Genomic DNA, 18,656 nt, shown 5'->3' with positions numbered 1-18,656 from the left:
TTTTTTAAGGTGGCTGGAAAATCTGCAAACAGACACTTGAGCGGGGTTGTTATTTGTTGACACTCTTGGATAAAAGTGAAAAAAAGCATCCATAAACGTTATTTTTTTACAATCCTTTCAGAGTTCTCCCTTCCCGCTTTTTGCATGGAAGTGAACTGTCAAAACACCTCATTATATTTCATGCGATGGAAGCAAGACAACAAAATCAGTTTATCAGTTAACGAAGATTGTCAAGTCAACGGTTGAGTGGTCTGTTTGTTTTTCTTTTTCGCTTTGAAGTGGAGATCACTTGGTTGGATTTGTCGTCAAATTTTATTCCGTAACCGTGAACGATGCGCGCGATCTATTTCATCTCAGTATAACAGCACGTTACTAGGACGAAAATCTAGTGTATCTGAAAGAGTGCTGCGATCATTGGAAGTGAAAATTGAAAATGATTGGCTGTAATTTTCGAAGAATTTTGCTGGGGAAAATGACTTTTATCAGCACTGCACTTGAGAAGAGGACTCAGGGTGTGGGGATGAGACAAGGGGAGAGATGTTGGGGTAGTTACACTCACCTACTGATCCCTGTCCCGACCCACTAAAACCTGCCGTCTCCAGCCCTGGTCTTCCCGAAATGACGGTTAAGTATTACGTCGGGGAGTGGCTTTTGTGCGTGATGCACCCTCTTCACTCTTATAAACTCCTAGCCAACTACCTGGAGACTGGTAGTTAGCTACCACTGGCGTGTTGATGGTCGACGCGCCACACACGTTGCAGCTCCAGGACAATCTAGGAGGCGGCTGCACAGGCCGCGCTCCAGATGTCCGGGTCGTCGCACATCCTCCGGACTAGATTGTGAGGCCCAATCACAGCCATCATGTCACTCCTCGCTCTTACGAAACGGGGGCATACGAAGAAGACATGCTCAGCAGTCTCCTCCACCTCTACGCACTCGGGACACATGGGGGACCCCGCGTGTTCGAATCTGTGCAGATATTGCCTGAAGCAACCATGTGTCAGGTGGAAGTTCACTTCACCATGGCGCCTCTAGGTTATTTGTACTTTTTTTCCCGATCCGATATCTTCGGAATAAGTCAGTGCGTCCATCTGCTCTTTGTGGAGTTAGACCATTCCCGCTGCCAGCGGAGCATCGAGAATGACCTTTTGGTACCTCGTATGCCCCTTGTGTCACGTTGGTCGAAACACTCTCTGTCCTCCTTGATGGCGATGCTGATAGGCATCATGTTCCGTCTACAAGGTTGTACATGGCTCCTCGGATTTTCGCCCGCTCTATCACGGCTTTTACTTCTTCCAGTTTCTTTATCCTCCACCAGCTTCCATCTGTTATCCACTTTTTCCTTGGGATGGCAGCTGAGCCAGATTATTCTCGCTAGTCTCGATAAAGACATTATCGATGGCCATCAATTGTCACTCTACGCTACCACCGTCCGGAATATTCCCTACCCTGATCTACAGTTGGCCAACGATCTCTTCACAGCTGAATCTTCTAGTCGGCGTCCGAGCCTCTTCTCCCGGTGCTAAAACCACGCGATGCGAAGGCGGATCTCACCAATCAAAAAAAGATGATCAGTCGTGGTGCGGGTGCTACGTTAATTCCGAACATCAAGCCGGCTCCGTCCCAATTTTTGGTTAATACAGATGTGGTCGATCTGATTTTTGGTTTGTCCAACAATACCCACGTGACTTTGTGCACTGGTGCATGGAGAAAAAGTGAAAAAGTCGTTGTTGCTACAGAACTCTGCAAATAGCTCACCGTTCTCGCACATATCTTCGAGCCCACGAAGACCCATGACGCACTCATAGTTCGTGCTATCGGAGCCGATCTGCCGTCGCAAGTGAATATCTTGATTAGGGATGTTACGGATATCCGCATCCGCATCCGCATGAAAATTGACATCCGAATTCGCATCCGTATCCGCATCATTTTCATAGCTATGAAAAACATGGTTAACTTATACTGGGTTCCTGGTCATTGTGGAATCGAAGGAAACGAGAAGGCCGACTTACTAGCCAAACAAGGGTCATCCACTAACTTTGTTGGCCCAGAACCTTTCTGTGGAGTCTCCCCGAGTGCTCTAAAAACTGAACTCGGTGAATGGGAGAAAGCGACCATCAAAGCAAGTTGGGATGTCAAAAGCGGATTACGACAATCGAAAAGATTCATAGAGCCAAACCGCGAGAAAAGCCTCGTGCTGCTCAGGTTAAATAAGAAAAACCTGAGGACATTCACAGGTCTTCCGAGTAAGTATCATCTCAAGAAGATAGGCTAACTAGATGATGACGAATGTCACCTTTGTGGCATCGAAAGCGAAACTTCAGAACATCTACTCTGCGAATGCCGAATATTCGGTGCATCTCTAGTATTAATACAACGCAGATTGCGTAACTTCGGTAAGGGACGCATAGAACCTACCGAAATTTGGAGGGAAAGTCCCGGTAAGGTAATAAACGTCACACGAAGTGCGTTGCCCAACTGGGATGAATGTGCAATGTAGCAAGGACATTACCTCGCCAAATAGTGATGTACCTGGTCGTACGCACTTAGAGTAAGTTGAAGCATACCACAATAGATCAAAAAATGGTCGCAGTGGTTCAGTCTTCTACAAGGGAAAAAAAGACTTCATAGATCATTCAAGATGGATATTTTCAAAACTCGAATGATGGCCAGAATCCGGAAATTAACTTCAGACGCCATTTTGAAATAGTATACAATAAAGATGATTGTCACTTTTTTATAAACACTTTTTATCTTTTCATTTTGGTTGCTATGGCTCATTTAACAATGAATTCTTCATTTCTGTTTGATGATTCTTTCCAGAATGAGAGTCAATCCAGTTTAATTTGTTAAAAAATGTCATTGCATGTTTCGAACCACGAGAAGTATACTGATTAGAATGAAAGGCACCACAGCTAAAGCCATTATTTCCAATTACTCTATTAAAAACAACTGTTTATTTTTGTCTAGCCACAAAAGACTAGTTGTGTTTTATCGTGGTCTAGATTTTTTCCTGTGGCAAACATGATCCTGAGTTTTCTGCACCAAGCAAAGCATAACCATAGAAAAACCCGCAACAGATTTTTTCGCAATAACAATTGCAATAATCATTACGCGCGAATTAATTTTCAATGAAGTGTGAATTTGTGTCTTCTATTGTATTCCGTTTTTTTTCACCTTCATTGAATTAGGGCGGCGAATAAAAATCCCATAACGCAATGGAAAAAAAGAAAAAAACAACGATCAAGCTGCTCTCAGGAAGCATTATCGGGTGCTAGCCATCATCATGTGGTTTGTAATAATGTTGTCACGAGAGGCGACGACGAAAAAAACAGCGCACACTGACTGGATCGACACTGTTGGAAGCTGTGTCCGTATTGCGGAAAACCCACAAGAAAGGGTGTTAAAACATCAAAATAATTTATTGATAGTTTTATGGGCTCGGTAAACATAAATTACGCTGTCGCTGCCGTCGTCATTGGTAGTCGTCGTCGTCGTTCATCGCCGCCCGTTTGCTGCTGCTGCTGTTGCAGTGTCAAGTGTCACATGCAATCATAGAGCACCGGAGCGTAGCGTTTGAAACTGTTTCGTCCCGAATTTGGCATCGCCAATGTCGAACCACATTTTATCAAAATTTAACCAGCTAACCGCAAACATATTTTCGTCCGGGACCTCGATCCCACACATGTTCCGATCCTAGACTGTCCAAAAAGGGGTTGTCTGAGCGGTGTATGACCAAAATATTTTGATAGCTTGGGGTTAGACTGACTTTTGTTAGACTGGACATATAAATAAGCTGTCCGCTTCTTGTGTTGATAAATTGAACAACCCTTTCACAGGAGTATAGTACGGTCCTCCGAATAGATCAGGGGAAGGGTTGCTGAATCTCTGTCGATGTTTTGATGCGTTTGAAATATGTTCCAATAAAAGGCAATGAAATGCACAAATTGCGGTTGCCGGCAGTAGTATGGAATAAATTGGATACACATCTGCTAGCATTGTGTTGTCTTTTACTGTCGGTGGAAGTTCCACCTGAGATTGTAGATACGAAAATATGTTTTAAAATCAAAGTCACACGCAGGAGGACGAGTCAACGCACAGGTGACAAAATTTGTAGGTACATGAAAATTCATGTAGAACTCGGTTTTCAGTGAAAATCAATTAACTTTCTATTATTTTACTATAAAACAATATCTAGCAAACACGAGCGAAAACAACTCCAGAAGCCAAGCCCTTTCTCCGTTCCACTTTGAAATATTAACCGCACATATGTTCCCGTTTTGTCAGAGTCCCCGAAAAACCGAGACAGCTCGGTTCATGAAATATTTCTCCCATAACAAGAATCGACCCGTGTTCCGGACGGACAACCAAAACGGTACAAGGCAATAACAGCAGCAGAAAAAACGTGTTAAAAATTATGTAAATTTACACGCCACTACAAATTATCGTCAGCAAGGCCCGTTTTTCTTTCCCTCTCTCTCTCTCTCTCACTCTCTTGCTGCTCACGAGATCTCGGCCGCGATGCGGCAGAGACAGTTTTTAAAGACTGTCATTTAACACTTGTCCGGAATGCTCGTTCGCAGTTGTAGCGGGAATTTTTTCCTCGCTCGCTGCCTGGCTCTTGTCTTGTCATTCTAACGTGCGTTTTTATTATTCCTCCGAATGCGTCCTCCTTGTCAGCTTGCAGTGTTGCGGATGCGTCAGCCTTTCCTCCTAGCTCGGAAAATAAACGGCGCTGGGTGTCGCGCTCTGGCATAAACCTAGCCGGTAGACGGGAAGATTTATTGGTTCCTTGTTGGAAAGTGACATTTTTTCCCCGGGATGCCGCGTGGAGCAACCTTGGTGGTAGCGACGATGATGATGATGATGTTGACGATGATTGGGTATGTTGTCCTCGCCTCATGAGTGTCGCTTTCCATTAACAAGCAGCCGATCCGACGAACGAAACATACGGCCAATTATCGGCTCGGATTGTCTGGATAATTTGCCGTTTCGTCAGCCGATTTGAGTTATTTACGAGATGGCCAATTTGCTGGTTGCCACACACAGGTTGGTGCAAAATATGGGGTTGAAGGAGAGCTAAATTGGTCCCATTGCATCTTAATCGTTTGATGACATTTTAGTAAGCCGTTGGAAATCTCGCTACTCGCCACTGTGACGGCACATAGCACGAATCCATAAATATCAATTTTATCTGCCCTCAAGCATCTTCGAACAAAGCTACTACTTTCTCGGGGGGATAGTAGCTTACCGGATGCACCGGTAAGCGAAAAGCGCCACGGCACAAGTGGACTCGCATTATCTAGCCGGAATTAAATTACATTAGAGAGCACACCTTCTATCGCACGTAATGCACTTGCCAACGAAGATACGACTTCATGCTTCTTTTTTTCTTCTTTTCGTTGCAGTGTGGGCCGAGACGGGCGATTTTCGTGATAATAGTCATAGTGCAATGTCAGCCGTTACCAGCATCGACCACACGCAGATGGGCTTCCAGTCGTCGACGGTCCGAAATCGGAGTAATCGGGATCGAAAGCATGATGGTGAGTATTTAAAAAAAATGAACGTTCAAATTTCAGGTTGATTCTCATGACAAAATCTCTAATCAGAAATAAGGAATCGAGGCATCAAACTTGCCTTCGAATATAATTTCGAATGTTTCCTTTGAAAAGTTTAAATTCAAATGCACTAAAAATTTTGAGTTATTTATTTAGAACTCTTCGTCGTATTGAATATCTTCTTTACAGCGTAGGATTCTGATATTTCAATTTAATAAAATGAGATTTCGACCACAAAATGTTAAATCTTTAATCCATGTATATCAAAATCCAAATACTAAATTTCTTCGAAACTGAATTCTGAACTAAAAACATGCTAATTACATTTTATTATCATCCTAATCGCAATCTTAAGCCTTATTTTTAATATATATAAAAAATTCTTACTACTTATTTATATCTCGAAAATTATCTCCAATATTATTAACGAAACTTGAAATCCTCAGTTTGAAATCGAAATTACAAATTTGAAAAATTTTACTACGAGTTCTGAATAACAAAATCAAAATTTTTAATCATTAGCTGTGAATTTTAAATAACAAATCTGATATCATGTAACCTCGACGACACCTAATTCCGTAATTCCGTTATATCCGTAAACTTAAGTTCAAAACCCAATATGTCGAATTCCAAATAGAAGATACCCTGCAAAAATCTTCCGTCATCAGTATTAGATATTGACTTCCACATCCTAGAGTCAAAATTTGTAACCATCATCATCAATATATAATTTGTATGGTACTACTGTTTTTCTAACAGTAACTCTTTGATTTCAAATATTTTGCTTTTAATTTCAAACGCCAAATCTGAAGTCCTAATTTTGTATTTAAACTCCCTATTTTTCCAGAACCTCTACTCTGCAATTCTGTACGGATTTACTTAATAATAAATTCTTTCTCCAAAATTGTAAACTCTATACTGCCGCTCTACCGATAATTTCATCATTTGTATAGAAAACTGCATAAAAACTGGAACAACTATACATAGAACAGCAGCATATTTATTATTAAGTTATGATTAGCTTGATTTGAATTCCAAAATAGAGAATTTTCAATCATAAATGGCATTCTAAAAGTTTCAAATTCGAAAATGCAAATACCGAATCTAAATTTGTAATCCCGATCCTAGGATTTCGCATCTTCAGGACACAAAACTTGATCTGTTAATTCCTGAATCCCATACTCTTCAGTACTTTAGCGAAATTACTCTATTTTGTCTGAAAACTAATATTGATGAAAATAAAATTATGATAAATTCAAATTGAAAACTGAAATAGAAAATTTTTAATTTAAATTCTAATGTTGAATTCTAAATTTCCTCTGCTCATTTCAATTTTTCATTTTACGATCATCAAGTCCTAAACCTCTGATATGCTTAAGTTGAAATTCGTATACCCAAACTCTTAACTCATAATCTGTAATCTGTAATGTTCATCCCAAAATCAAATATCTTCTGAATAAGCACTCCCTTTCGAAAATCAGTGATTACTAGTATTTGATTTCTAATCCCGAATCCCTCTTCCAAAGTTAAAAGCCGCAAATTATATTCTAGCAAGTTGTTGTTTAGAATTAGTTAAATAAGCGTTTGTATTTCATGGTATTTTGAGAAACCACTGAAGATGACTAAAATGATGACTGGGTATAGGAAAAGTAGGTCGAAACGTCCTACTTTTGAATTTGAAATTTGAATTTATTTGAAATTCCGAATGTTGGAGACCAAGTTTAAATGGTGAATACTATTAAAAAAAATCAATTCCTAAATTTCACTTGAATGGTATTGCTTATTAAATGGTATTCATAACTCCCGATTCCAATCCCGTGATTTTCAAATTTCTAAAATGCTGTATCCAGAGTTTAGTCACAAAATCGATCCTCAATCCCTAATCCTATATAGAAATGCGGATATCTGTGCAGCAGTTGATCTTATTGATATTGGTTTCTTCGTTATTGAGGTGTATTAGAGGTGAATGGCCAAATCATTTAATATGGGTATTCTTAGAACCGACATAATGTTGGAGCCCAGAAATGGTCAAATACCGACTAATATGGGAGATTATGACCAAAGGCCAGAAATCAACTCCAGATACCGTTTTGAAATTTTAGAAGGCGAGTTCCGGTTTTTGGGAACAGTCTTAAATTGCCAAATATCATCCAACATGAACATTTCTGGTTCTGCTAATAGACTCCAGACGATTTTGTATTCCAAGCTGGCTACTTCCGGTTTCTGGAAAACAGCCTGAAAATGGCCGAATGTCATGTAGTATGGGTATTCCCGGCATTAGTATGGTCCTCAGAAGCCGGGAATTAATTACACACGTAAATTTAAAATCTAAAAGAGTGACTCCTGTGTCTGGTAAAGAGCCTAAAAGGGCCAAAAATAATCCAACATGGGTATTTTCACCCCGTGTGGTCTAAGACAAATGATATATTTTTAGTTAAATGTGATAATGAATTATTGATTCCCGAGTAAGGCTGGGAACGTTCAACTAGTTCTAAATAAAACATAGCGAATCTCCAAATCTAATACCAGGAACCAGAACAAATAGTATTATAAACGTGAATAGCCCACACCTGGGAAATACCGATGACGACAAAAATGAATTTTACGGGCAGTTGGAGAGTGAATACGACCGCTGCTTAAAACACGATGTCAATATCCACATTGGGGATTACAACACTCAGTTTAGCCAAGAAGAGGAGTATAGGGGGACGGGACACGAGGCATGTGGACGCTAGGTATATGGATGTTATGCATAGTAGGCTAAGCTTACAGACGCGAGGCATAATGGATGTGAAGCATAATGGATACGAGGTATACTGCCACAAGGCATAACGGACGCGAGGCCGAATGGACACAAGGCCGAATGGACGAAAGGCCGAATGGACGAAAAGCCGAATGGACGCGAGGCCGAATGCGATGTTGTACGATCGCATGAGATCCAATTATGTAGTTCAGGTGTAAATATATTCCTAAAAAGTTTAAGTTGGGTATAATACTTTCCTTGAAATCATGCGGCAAAGACGCATAATCGAGGGCAAAGAAACAAGGCGGCACTAAGCCGCCGTGGTTTCCGCAGTCCGAGCCGGCCGCCGACCCGCCGTCGGAAGCGGCGGCCTCTCGTACCCAAACGACTGATCTACTGGTTTGCTAGGTCTACTCAAACAGAGATTTCTTCCCTTAGTTAAGTCCGAACGAGCGGTAGCGAGTAAGGTCAGCATTCGCTCGAACAGCGAGTCAGCCGAAGGCCGCGAGTGTATTGCTTTCAAAATGAGACTTTAAAATGAAATACATGTTATTGAAAGAGGTCTGTGATGATGATGACGATAATAAAATATTTCGCATCACTTCCCCTTAGCCTTGTGTCCATTCGGCCTTGTATCCCTTCGGCCTCGCATCCATTCGGCCTCGCGTCCATTCGGCCTCGCGTCCATATGCCTCGTGTCCGTATGCCTGCCGTCCATTATGCCTAGCGTACTATGCCTCGCGTCCGTAGGCCTCGCGTCTGTATGCTTAACGGGGTGTCATCGGAGTATAGACCGCAGATTGGATCAACTGACAAATGAAAATGGTCTTAGACTTATCGACTTTGCCACCTCTAGGAACATGGCAGAAGCAGAGAAGCAGCACTACGATGACCAATTGAATGGCGTGCAAGCAGGAGACCACAACAGGAGCGGAGGAGACGTAGTCGGTACAACGAACGACGAAGATGTGCCACCCGTAACAATAAGCGAAGTTAAGAATCCGGCGATCCGGCAGTTTAGAAACAACAAATCGGCCGGAAAGGACGGCATCGGAGCGGAACTCATAAAATTGGTCAGCTCATTGGTCGAGACCTGGGATACAGAACAGCTACCGGAGGAGTAGGAAGAAGGGGTTATCTGCAAGGAGGGGGGACAAACTAAACTGCTAGAACTACTACAGTCCTGATTGTCGCTTTCAAAGTGTTTTTCCAGGTCAACTCCCAATGCATGTCACCATTAGCCAGCAGATTTGTGATGTTACCAGGCCGGCTTTATGCAAGGACGATCAACGGCTGATCAAATATTTACTTTACGGCAGATTCTTCAAAAGTGCTGCGAGTTTAGAATTCTCACACACCATCTTTTCAGCTCAGGTCAATTTGAAAAATTTACTATTGAGCGTCAAATTCAAATTTCTAAGTTCATAATTTTGAAACACCAATCGGAAGTTTTGAATCCGTACACCATAAAGCGAAATCCTAAACCCTAAATTCCAAGTTATGTATTTCAATGCTAAGGCTGTATTTTTGAATGTAAAAAAATTTAATCTTTATTCTGAAATCTCGAACCATTTATATGTGTGTTTAAAACAACAAATTATAGTCTAAAATTTATAAAAAAAATTGCTTCCAACGTTGAAACTTTTCAATCTGTAGTTTGGGAATATTTTTTGAGAATTTTGGAATTTCGAACTTTAAAGCTTGATGTGACTATGAATTTAATATTGAAATTAAAAACGTACGTTTCTTACATAGGTTTTAAATTTCAATTAACAATTCTTAGTCGCTTCAAGCTCTAAAATTCAATGTCCTAAAATTTAGTTTTGTTCAAAAACTATCATCCCTTCTCTCACAGACACTCTCTCTCGTACTAGCTTGCGCACACTATCTGTTTCTTTCTATTTCTCTTTCCCTATTTTTTCACTCTTTCTCGGTTCTCCTCCCTCACTTTCCAACACTTTCATGACAACTGTTTCTCTTTCGTTACATCTTCCTTTCTCTCACTCCTACTTTCTCTCTCCCAATCTCTCTTATTTACTCACTCTTACTCTTACAACTTGTCTCACTTTCTCTCTCGTTCTTTCTCTTTCACTCTCTCTCTGTCTCTCTCTCTCTTTTAAAATTTATTATTATGGAATTCAAGCTAGGAATTAACAACGAAAAAAAAAAAATCTGTTCCTAACCTGTAAAAAGAATACCGAATCTAGTATCGGTATTCCTGAAGCAAAAATTTTAAAATTCAATTTCACATTCTGAAAACCAGAAATTCAAAATAATGAGCTTGGGGCCGTTCACATTCCACGTGGACAAAGAAAATCGTCATTTTAGAGCTCTCCGTACCTCCTCGTGGACAATCGTGGACATTGATAAAACTACCACCATCTCCATGTCCACGTGAACAATTTTTCACAAAGAAAAATCGAAAAACGTTTGTTTCTGTGGTTTATTTAGTTATTAAATATGGATAATGTCAACGAAAGAATGACAAAAATATTTTCAGATTAAGCCTTAAACAACCTAGAACAGAATAGCAGCATATGAACAAAATCTCATCAGAATTCCGCCTAAAAGGGTTGAGAAACATACCAAAAGATCAGAAAAGGTAAAAGATGAAATTGAAACAAAAAAAAAAAAAACAAGAGAAAACAAAAATTTATGTATTATTTCACCTGAAATTCTTAAAAGGTTCTTAACATGTGTTCAACATGTCTGAGAAATCTTTCCAAAAAAACTAAGGACTACTGATAGAATAATTGCAAATTTATCTCAAATATAGCTGACAACAACTCTAAATACCAGAATAACTATAGGATTTTTCTTATTAGTCAATGTATTTTTGTGCATGGCGGGGGCCTAGCGTGGTTGGTAGCGTCTCCGCCAACCACGCTCAACGCCTGGGTTCGAATCCCAACGCCGACATAGGTGTCGATGGTTGTGGGGTGGCGTGATCCACTCACAACCAACCCAACTGGTCTAGATTCAATCCTAGCCGACACCGGGAGATTTTCTGAGGCGAAAAATCTCTGGGATCACGCCTTCCATCGCATGAGGAAGTAAAGCCGTTGGCGCCGGTCCGTTAATCAACGGGTCGTGAGTTAGGGTCCTGGGTGGAGTCACCTCCCGAGCGTCGGTGATTGGCACAACAACAGTGGCGGAAATAGACCGACGGAAAATATGCAAGAATAAAAAAAAATGTATTTTTGTATTCTTTGCAGATTTCTTTTTTCGGAAAATTACCCTCTCCAGAAGCGTGGACATTTGCGTACTTCCTGACCCCCATAAGTTGTCCACCTGGAATGTGGACAGGTCCCTTCTCGGGATTGTGATTCTTTTCTAGCAGTTATAATATTGGATGTGATCTTCTATTTTAATCCCTGCATTTCAGTCCGCCAAACCTTCATCTTAATTTTGAAACTGTATGATTAACACATCCACTAGGGTGGCACAAAAAATAAATGTTAGCTCCTTTTCATGCTCCTTATGGGTCCCATAACAACTGTGTAACTTTTCAGATCGATCGGTGAAACGCCCGATTCGCGCCCAATTTTTAAAGTTTCCATTCGATTTTATATGGAAAAATCCACTTTTTCAATACTCATACTTTAAAGATGTCAAGTTGGCTCTTAAAAAAATATCAATACATGATATTTGTGGGAAATTTTCCTGGGAAAAACTCTTCTGAAGACCGTAAGGCGCTACGATGCTTGTAGAAACAGCTATTCACCCCAAACTGATTGAATGTCTGACGGAGGGCTCACCATTGAAATTTTCCAGCAACACTGCTACAGCATGCTGCTATTGCAAACTTGTTTAAGTATGAGAAATAATTGCGCGTGGAATTAATTTTCAAAGTGTGATTTTTGTTCATCGTATCTTCGGAGAAGCCTCCAAGATAAATTTAAGCGATATAATTTCTCATCACATGGTTGAATTTGCTACAGCAGCATGCTGCAGCAGTATTGCTAGTAAAACTCAATGGTGAGCCGTTCGTCAGATATTCAATAAGTCTGGGGTGAATATCTTTTTTCACAAGCAAGGTAGCGCCTTGCGGTCTTCAGAAGAGTTTTTTCCAGGAAAATTATCTACAAATATCATGTACTGATATATTTTTAAAGATCCAACTGGACACCTCTATAGAAAAAGTTTTGAAAAATTGATTTTTCCCATATAAAATCGTATGGAAGCTTTAAAAATCAGGCGCAAATCGGACGTTTCACCGATCGATCTGAAAAGTTACATAGTTTTTATAGGACCCATAAGGAACACGAAAAGTGCATGGGAGCGAAAAAATAACACCATCGCTTTTTTCCTATATAACCGTGTCCCAGTCTAATGTCCACTCCACAATCGACGACAAAGACTAAAAATTGTATATAACCTTTGTAAATTATTTTGTAAATTTGTTAATTACTCTAGAAAATTTAGAAAAACTTCCTAAAAAAATCTCTTCAGATTCTAAAAATTGTGGTTCTGTGGTTTAATAATAAGCTGAAGTTCAAACTGGCATCATCTGTCATAACTGATCCGTTCCGTATTTCTAATTTAGTTATTTGTGGTTGAAAGAAAGGTTTCGGTAGGCTACCTTACCAGGGTCGCGATACCTACATATTGCTGATGGGGTGGCCATCTTAGGTGTAGCTGGTGGGATACAGCATTCCATAATTCAGTCGCCCGCTCCGGGTCGGACGCTGTTGTACGTCGCTCCTGATATGGGGACATAGCCGCGTACGACCCCCTTCCCAGTCATCATACGACCATAGTTTCCACCGAGGGTAGGTTACCCGATCTCCACCAAGGTTACTCGTATCCCGGTCGGCACCTCGTGGAGGTTGGGATAGGAGTTGCTGGACAGAGGTGTGTCCAACCATTTGCCAACATGCAAAAAAAAAACTGTCATAACTGATAGTTGCAGACTTGTTGTTTGATTTACAGATTGGGTGTTAACTTCTAGGATTGTGGGATTACGAAACGGATTTTTGAATTAGATTATAACTGGAATAAGTAAACAGAAAACCAAACCAATCTGCTTTCTTATTTTGTGCCTAAAATCTAATAATGGTATTGGATGAATTAGATTTTATATTGAACTAGCTGACCCGGCAAACTTCGTCCCGCCTATTTAAGTTTTTGATGTATTTATTAATTTTAAACATTTTAAATTCATTGATTCCTTGCGATTCGATTATATCGTTAAAAAATGATTGGTTTTATCGGAATGACAACATCCTCGACTTTTAGCTTTTGTACATGACCTCTATTCCGGATATATATTGGGTGAATTTAAGTTATTTTCGTTGTTTTCCAGAAACTGGAAGTGGTCATCTTCTAATTCAATATGGTGTCCAGGGTCATTGCTTGGCTTCTCTACATCATTTCGATTACGGACATATCCATATGTAGTAGTATTCGGTTATTTTTGGCTGTTTCCAGAAGTTGCCATTTTTTAATTAAAACTGTTATCTAAAATCAATTTATAGCTGCTTGCATCATTACGGATCCGGTGATACTCAGATTGGGTGGTATTTAGTCATTCTCGGCTGTTTTCCAGACACCGGAAGTCGCCATCTTACAATTCAAAATGTTGTTTAAGGTCGATTTGTGGCTTCAGTGCATCATAACAATTCCGGAAATACCCATATTGGGTGGTATTTAGTCATTTGCCCCTGTTTTTCAGAAACCGGAAGTCGCCAACTTGAATTTCAAAATGGCATTTGTAAACAATTTCTGTCCTCTAAGCGTCAATCTGGTGAGAGAATCACCCATATTGGGTGGTATTTGGTCATTTTCGGCTGTTTTCCAGACACCGGAAGTCGCCATCTTACAATTCAAAATGTTGTCTGAGGTCAATTTGTGGCTTCAGTGCGTCATAACAATTCCAGGAATACCCATATTAAGTGGTATTTGGTAATTTGCCGCTGTTTTTCAGAAACCGGAAGTCGCCATCTTGGATTTCAAAATGGCATTTGGGAACAATTTCTGGCCTCTGAGCGTCAATCTGGTTGAAGAAATACTCATATTGGGTTGTATTTGGTCATTTTCGGATGTTTTCCAGACACCGGAAGTCGCCATCTTACAATTCAAGATGTTGTCTAAGATCGATTTGTGGCTTCAGTGCACCATGACAATCCCGGAAATACCCATATTGGGTGGTATTTAGTCATTTGCCGCTATTTCTCAGAAACCGGAAGTCGCCATCTTGGATTTCAAAATGGCATTAGGAGACAATTTTGGCCTCTGAGCGTCAATCTGGTTGAAGAAACACTCATTTTGGGTGTTATTTGGTCATTTTCGGCTGTTTTCCAGACACCGGATCGCTATCTTACAATTCAAAATGTTGCCTGAGGTCGATTTGTGGCTTCAGTGCATCATAAAAAATCCGGAAATACCCATGTTGGGTCACTTGCCGCAATTTTTCAGAAACCGGAAGTCGCCATCTTGGATTTCGAAATGGTATTTGGAGACATTCCAGAAGAAGGAATGGTGTCAAACCATTATGGATATATTTGTTACCCCTAAAAACAATCACCTGCCAAATTTGGTTCCATTTAGTTGGTTAGTTTTCGAGATAAGCAGAAATTTGTGTTTCATTTGTTATGCACCCCTCCCTCACAGAAGAGGGAGGGGAATCGAACCACTACGGACATACTTGTTACTCCTTAAAACATTCACATACCAAATTTGGTTGTATTTGGTTGATTGGTTCTTGAGCTGTGCGAAATTCGTGTTTCATTTGTATGGGACCCCTCCCTTGTAGAAAGGGAGGGGTGTCAAACCATTATGGATATATTTGTTACCCCTAAAAACATTCACCTACCAAATTTGGCTTTATTTACTTGGTTTGTTCTCGAGATGTGCAGAAATTTCTGTTTCATTTGTATGGGACTCCTCCCTTCCAGAGAAGGGAAGGGTGTCTTACCAACATGGACATATTTGTTTCTCCTAAAAACATCCACTTGCCAAATTTGGTTCCATTTGCTTAGTTAGTTTTCGAGATGTGCAGAAATTTGTGTCTCATTTGTATGGGACCCCTTCCTTCCGGAAGAGGGAAGGGTGTCGAATCAACATGGACATATTTTTTACTCCTAAAAACATCCACATGCCAAATTTGGTTCCATTTGCTTGGTTAGTTTTCGAGATGTGCAGAAATTTGTGTTTCATTTGTATGGGACCACTCCTCTGCAGAAGAGGGAGGGGTCTCGAACTATCTTAGTCACCTTTTCCGGCCTCTAAAAGCGCTATATACAAATTTTCACGCCGATCGGTTCAGTAGTTTCCAAGTCTATATGAATCAGACAGACAGACAGACAGAGCTGCATTTTTATATGTTTAGATGAACCCCTTCCTCACAAAAGAGGGAGGGGAGTCGAACCATTATGGACATACTTGTTACCTCTAAAAACATTCACATACCAAATTTGGTCGTATTTGGTTGATTGGTTCTCGAGCTGTGCGTAATTCGTATTTCATTTGTATGGGACCCCTCCCTTGTAGAAGAGGGAGGGGTGTCAAACCATTATGGATATATTTGTTACCCCTAAAAATATCCACCTACCAAATTTGGTTCTATTTACTCGGTTAGTTCTCGAGATGTGCAGAAGTTTGTGTTTCATTTGTATAGGACCCCTCCCTTCCAGAGGAGGGAAGGGTGTCGAACTAATATGGACATATTTGCTACTCCTAAAAACATCCACTTGCCAAATTTGGTTGCATTTGCTTGGTTAGTTTTCGAGATGTGCAGAAATTTGTGTTTCATTTGTATGGGACTCCTCCCTTGCAGAAGAGGGAGGGGTCTCGAACCAGCTTAGTCACCTTTCCCGGCCCCTAAAACTCCTATATACAAAATTTCACGCCGATCGTTTCGGTAGTTTCCAAGCCTATATGAATCAGACAGACAGACAGACAGACAGACAGACAGACAGAGCTGCATTTTTATATGTTTAGATTATTGAATTCGAATGAAATACTACATCTTACGCGGGATTTAAGCTTTCATATCCTAAATTGAATATTCTCTAAAACTTAACTTTTTTTTCCTCTATGTATCCTGTTTTGACTTCCTCACTGCGACCAGAATTTTTAATATACTGTGGAATCTGCCCGGGTGTTTGTTGTACAGCACACTTCTATTACTAGCAATACCGCTATTGAGAAGTGGCATGCTCTTTATTATTCAATCAGTGCTTGTGTGTAATGTGGAATTTTTCCTCCCTCTTCTACACGCTATCCTTCCTTTTGTCAAATATCGCCAGTTATAATTCCCTGGAGAAGTTGCGTTGTTCGTCCTTCTGACCAGTTTTATTAATAAGAGGTACTTATTTTTGTTAAGAGGAAGTCACGCAAAGGTATTATAGATTTTAGCGTAAAGGAAGGGTAAGCGGTTGAGGCACCTGAGAAAAACTCATGATTGAGTCCTTTTTGACATCGAATGGCCGGATTTTATCAAGATTCGAACCCATAAAGAGGACACTGTAACCTTGCGGCTACGCAGTTCCTCTAAAACTTAACTAATTCAGCTCCAAATTAAAAATCTTTACTTGAAAACTTAAAAAGTAAAAGACGAATCTCAAACTCCAATAACAAAATTTTAAATACAGAACATTCGAAAAAATGCTGTATTCGAACGAACGCTATAGTATAACAATCGTAGAAATAGCGGGATGCTAATTTCAAATTTGTGCTTGTGAGTTTGGGACCGAAGAACCAAACCTTCAATTTTGGATTTTTAAAAATCCAGCAGGAATTGGGATTTGGAACACGGTATTCGGAAATAAACTTTCTCGGGATTTTGGGACGAAGATGAGAAATTAAATTTATATACTGAATGTATAATAAGAAAAATTTCACAGAAATTTTTGATTTGATGTTTGATTTCAAATTCATCTGTCTTCATCTGTTGGATTCAAACTCATTTTTGATTTAGAAATAATACATCGAGATTTTACTTCTCAACTGGTCTCGAGGTATGTATGAGGTATGAGGTATGTTGATCTAACAAATCAATTTTGAAATTGAAGAGTAATTGTTGGAATTTACAAATTGACACCTGAAAAATTTAGGAACGTCATTGATATTTGAGAACATATGATTTGAATATTCCGCTTAACATTTAGAATCTGGGAATTGAAGCCATAATTATTGGATTTATGATTTGGACTTTGGTGTTCGGTAATGGCATTTGATGGATCAAAATATGTATTGTAATTTAAACGATGTTATTGTTATTTAAACAGTAAAAATCAAACATAATCTTGATATTATAGCTCCTTCGTACAGAAGCTATTCTAACTTTTCTGCATGATATTTGAAATCTTTCTTGGGATTTATGGTATCGTTTTCTGAATTGAATACACTAAGGTCGCTTTTTACGCGGTTTTTTACGCGGCTTTTTTACGCGGATTCCGGAATTTACGCGGTTTATTTTTTTGCGCGGATTTCGGTTTCCCTTCACTCGGAATGCAGAATTACGCGGTTTTTTTACGCGGATCCTGAAATTTACGCGGTTTTTTTACGCGTTTTTTTACGCGGCATGTATCCCCCGCGTAAAAAGCGACTTTAGTGTACTTATGATATATAGTTTCATTTCCAAAGATCGAAATTTCTACTCTAGAGATATCTTAGTATCAAATCCAAGAGAAAAATTGAAAATCCAGAGCTAATTTTCGATTAAAGCATCGGGTTATGAAAATTAGGAGTGATGATATATTTTCCAGCTGGAATAAATAAATCGTTGCATTTAGTTCAGTATTTGAAAATTGGTCTTTATTTTATGTGCAATAAGAAATTCGGATTGCTGATTTAAATTTTGTTGTTGTTGATTTTGAGTTTTTTTGTTTAGGTAATTAAAATAAAAATTTAAAGCTTCTCGATTTAGAATAGCGACTTGCGGTTTCAAAAAGAAATACAGGAATTGGGAACTGACTTCGAAATCAAAACTGGGGAAAATTTCATCTTTTATTTGGGATAAGAATAAAAAATTAATAATCAAAAACTGTGCCTGGGGGCTCAAAATTCAGGCCTTCTTCAATGGAATTTATGATTTTGGGTCCAGCAGTTTGTGGTCTAAACGGGAGAATTGGCTATCCAGATTTAAGAGTCTGGTTTTAAAAACGAATTTTTTTTTTTTATTCTCGCTTGTTTTCCGTCCGTCTAGTTCCGCCACTGTTGTTGTGCCAATCACTGACGCCCGGGTAAGCGACTCCACCCAGGACTCTAACTTACGTCCCGTTTGGAACTCAAAATTTAGGCCTTCCACAATAAGATTCGTGATGCAGGGTTCGGCATTAAACTCTGGTGTTACCTTCCAGTTGGTCTTAAGGTACGATGCTGGCCTAACAAGTCAGTCGTCGCATGTTCGA

The 18,656-nt window shown here is 39.8% G+C and overlaps 1 protein-coding gene across 2 annotated transcripts in view; it reads left to right on the top strand.

Moving 5' to 3' along the window:
• LOC129718373 (pituitary homeobox homolog Ptx1) overlaps nt 1-18,656 on the top strand; it is a 166,139-nt gene that overhangs the window by 106,968 nt on the left and 40,515 nt on the right. For both annotated transcript variants that reach the window (XM_055669109.1, XM_055669108.1), the window contains one exon: nt 5,409-5,543. In XM_055669109.1, coding sequence (XP_055525084.1) covers nt 5,409-5,543 — 135 coding nt within the window. The remainder of the gene's footprint in view (nt 1-5,408; nt 5,544-18,656) is intronic.

The sequence above is a fragment of the Wyeomyia smithii genome, chromosome 1, assembly GCF_029784165.1.
Source record: "Wyeomyia smithii strain HCP4-BCI-WySm-NY-G18 chromosome 1, ASM2978416v1, whole genome shotgun sequence".
Taxonomy (NCBI): domain Eukaryota; kingdom Metazoa; phylum Arthropoda; class Insecta; order Diptera; family Culicidae; genus Wyeomyia; species Wyeomyia smithii.
The sequence above is the reverse complement of the archived record's forward strand: the minus strand, read 5'-3'. Positions and strand labels throughout refer to the sequence as shown.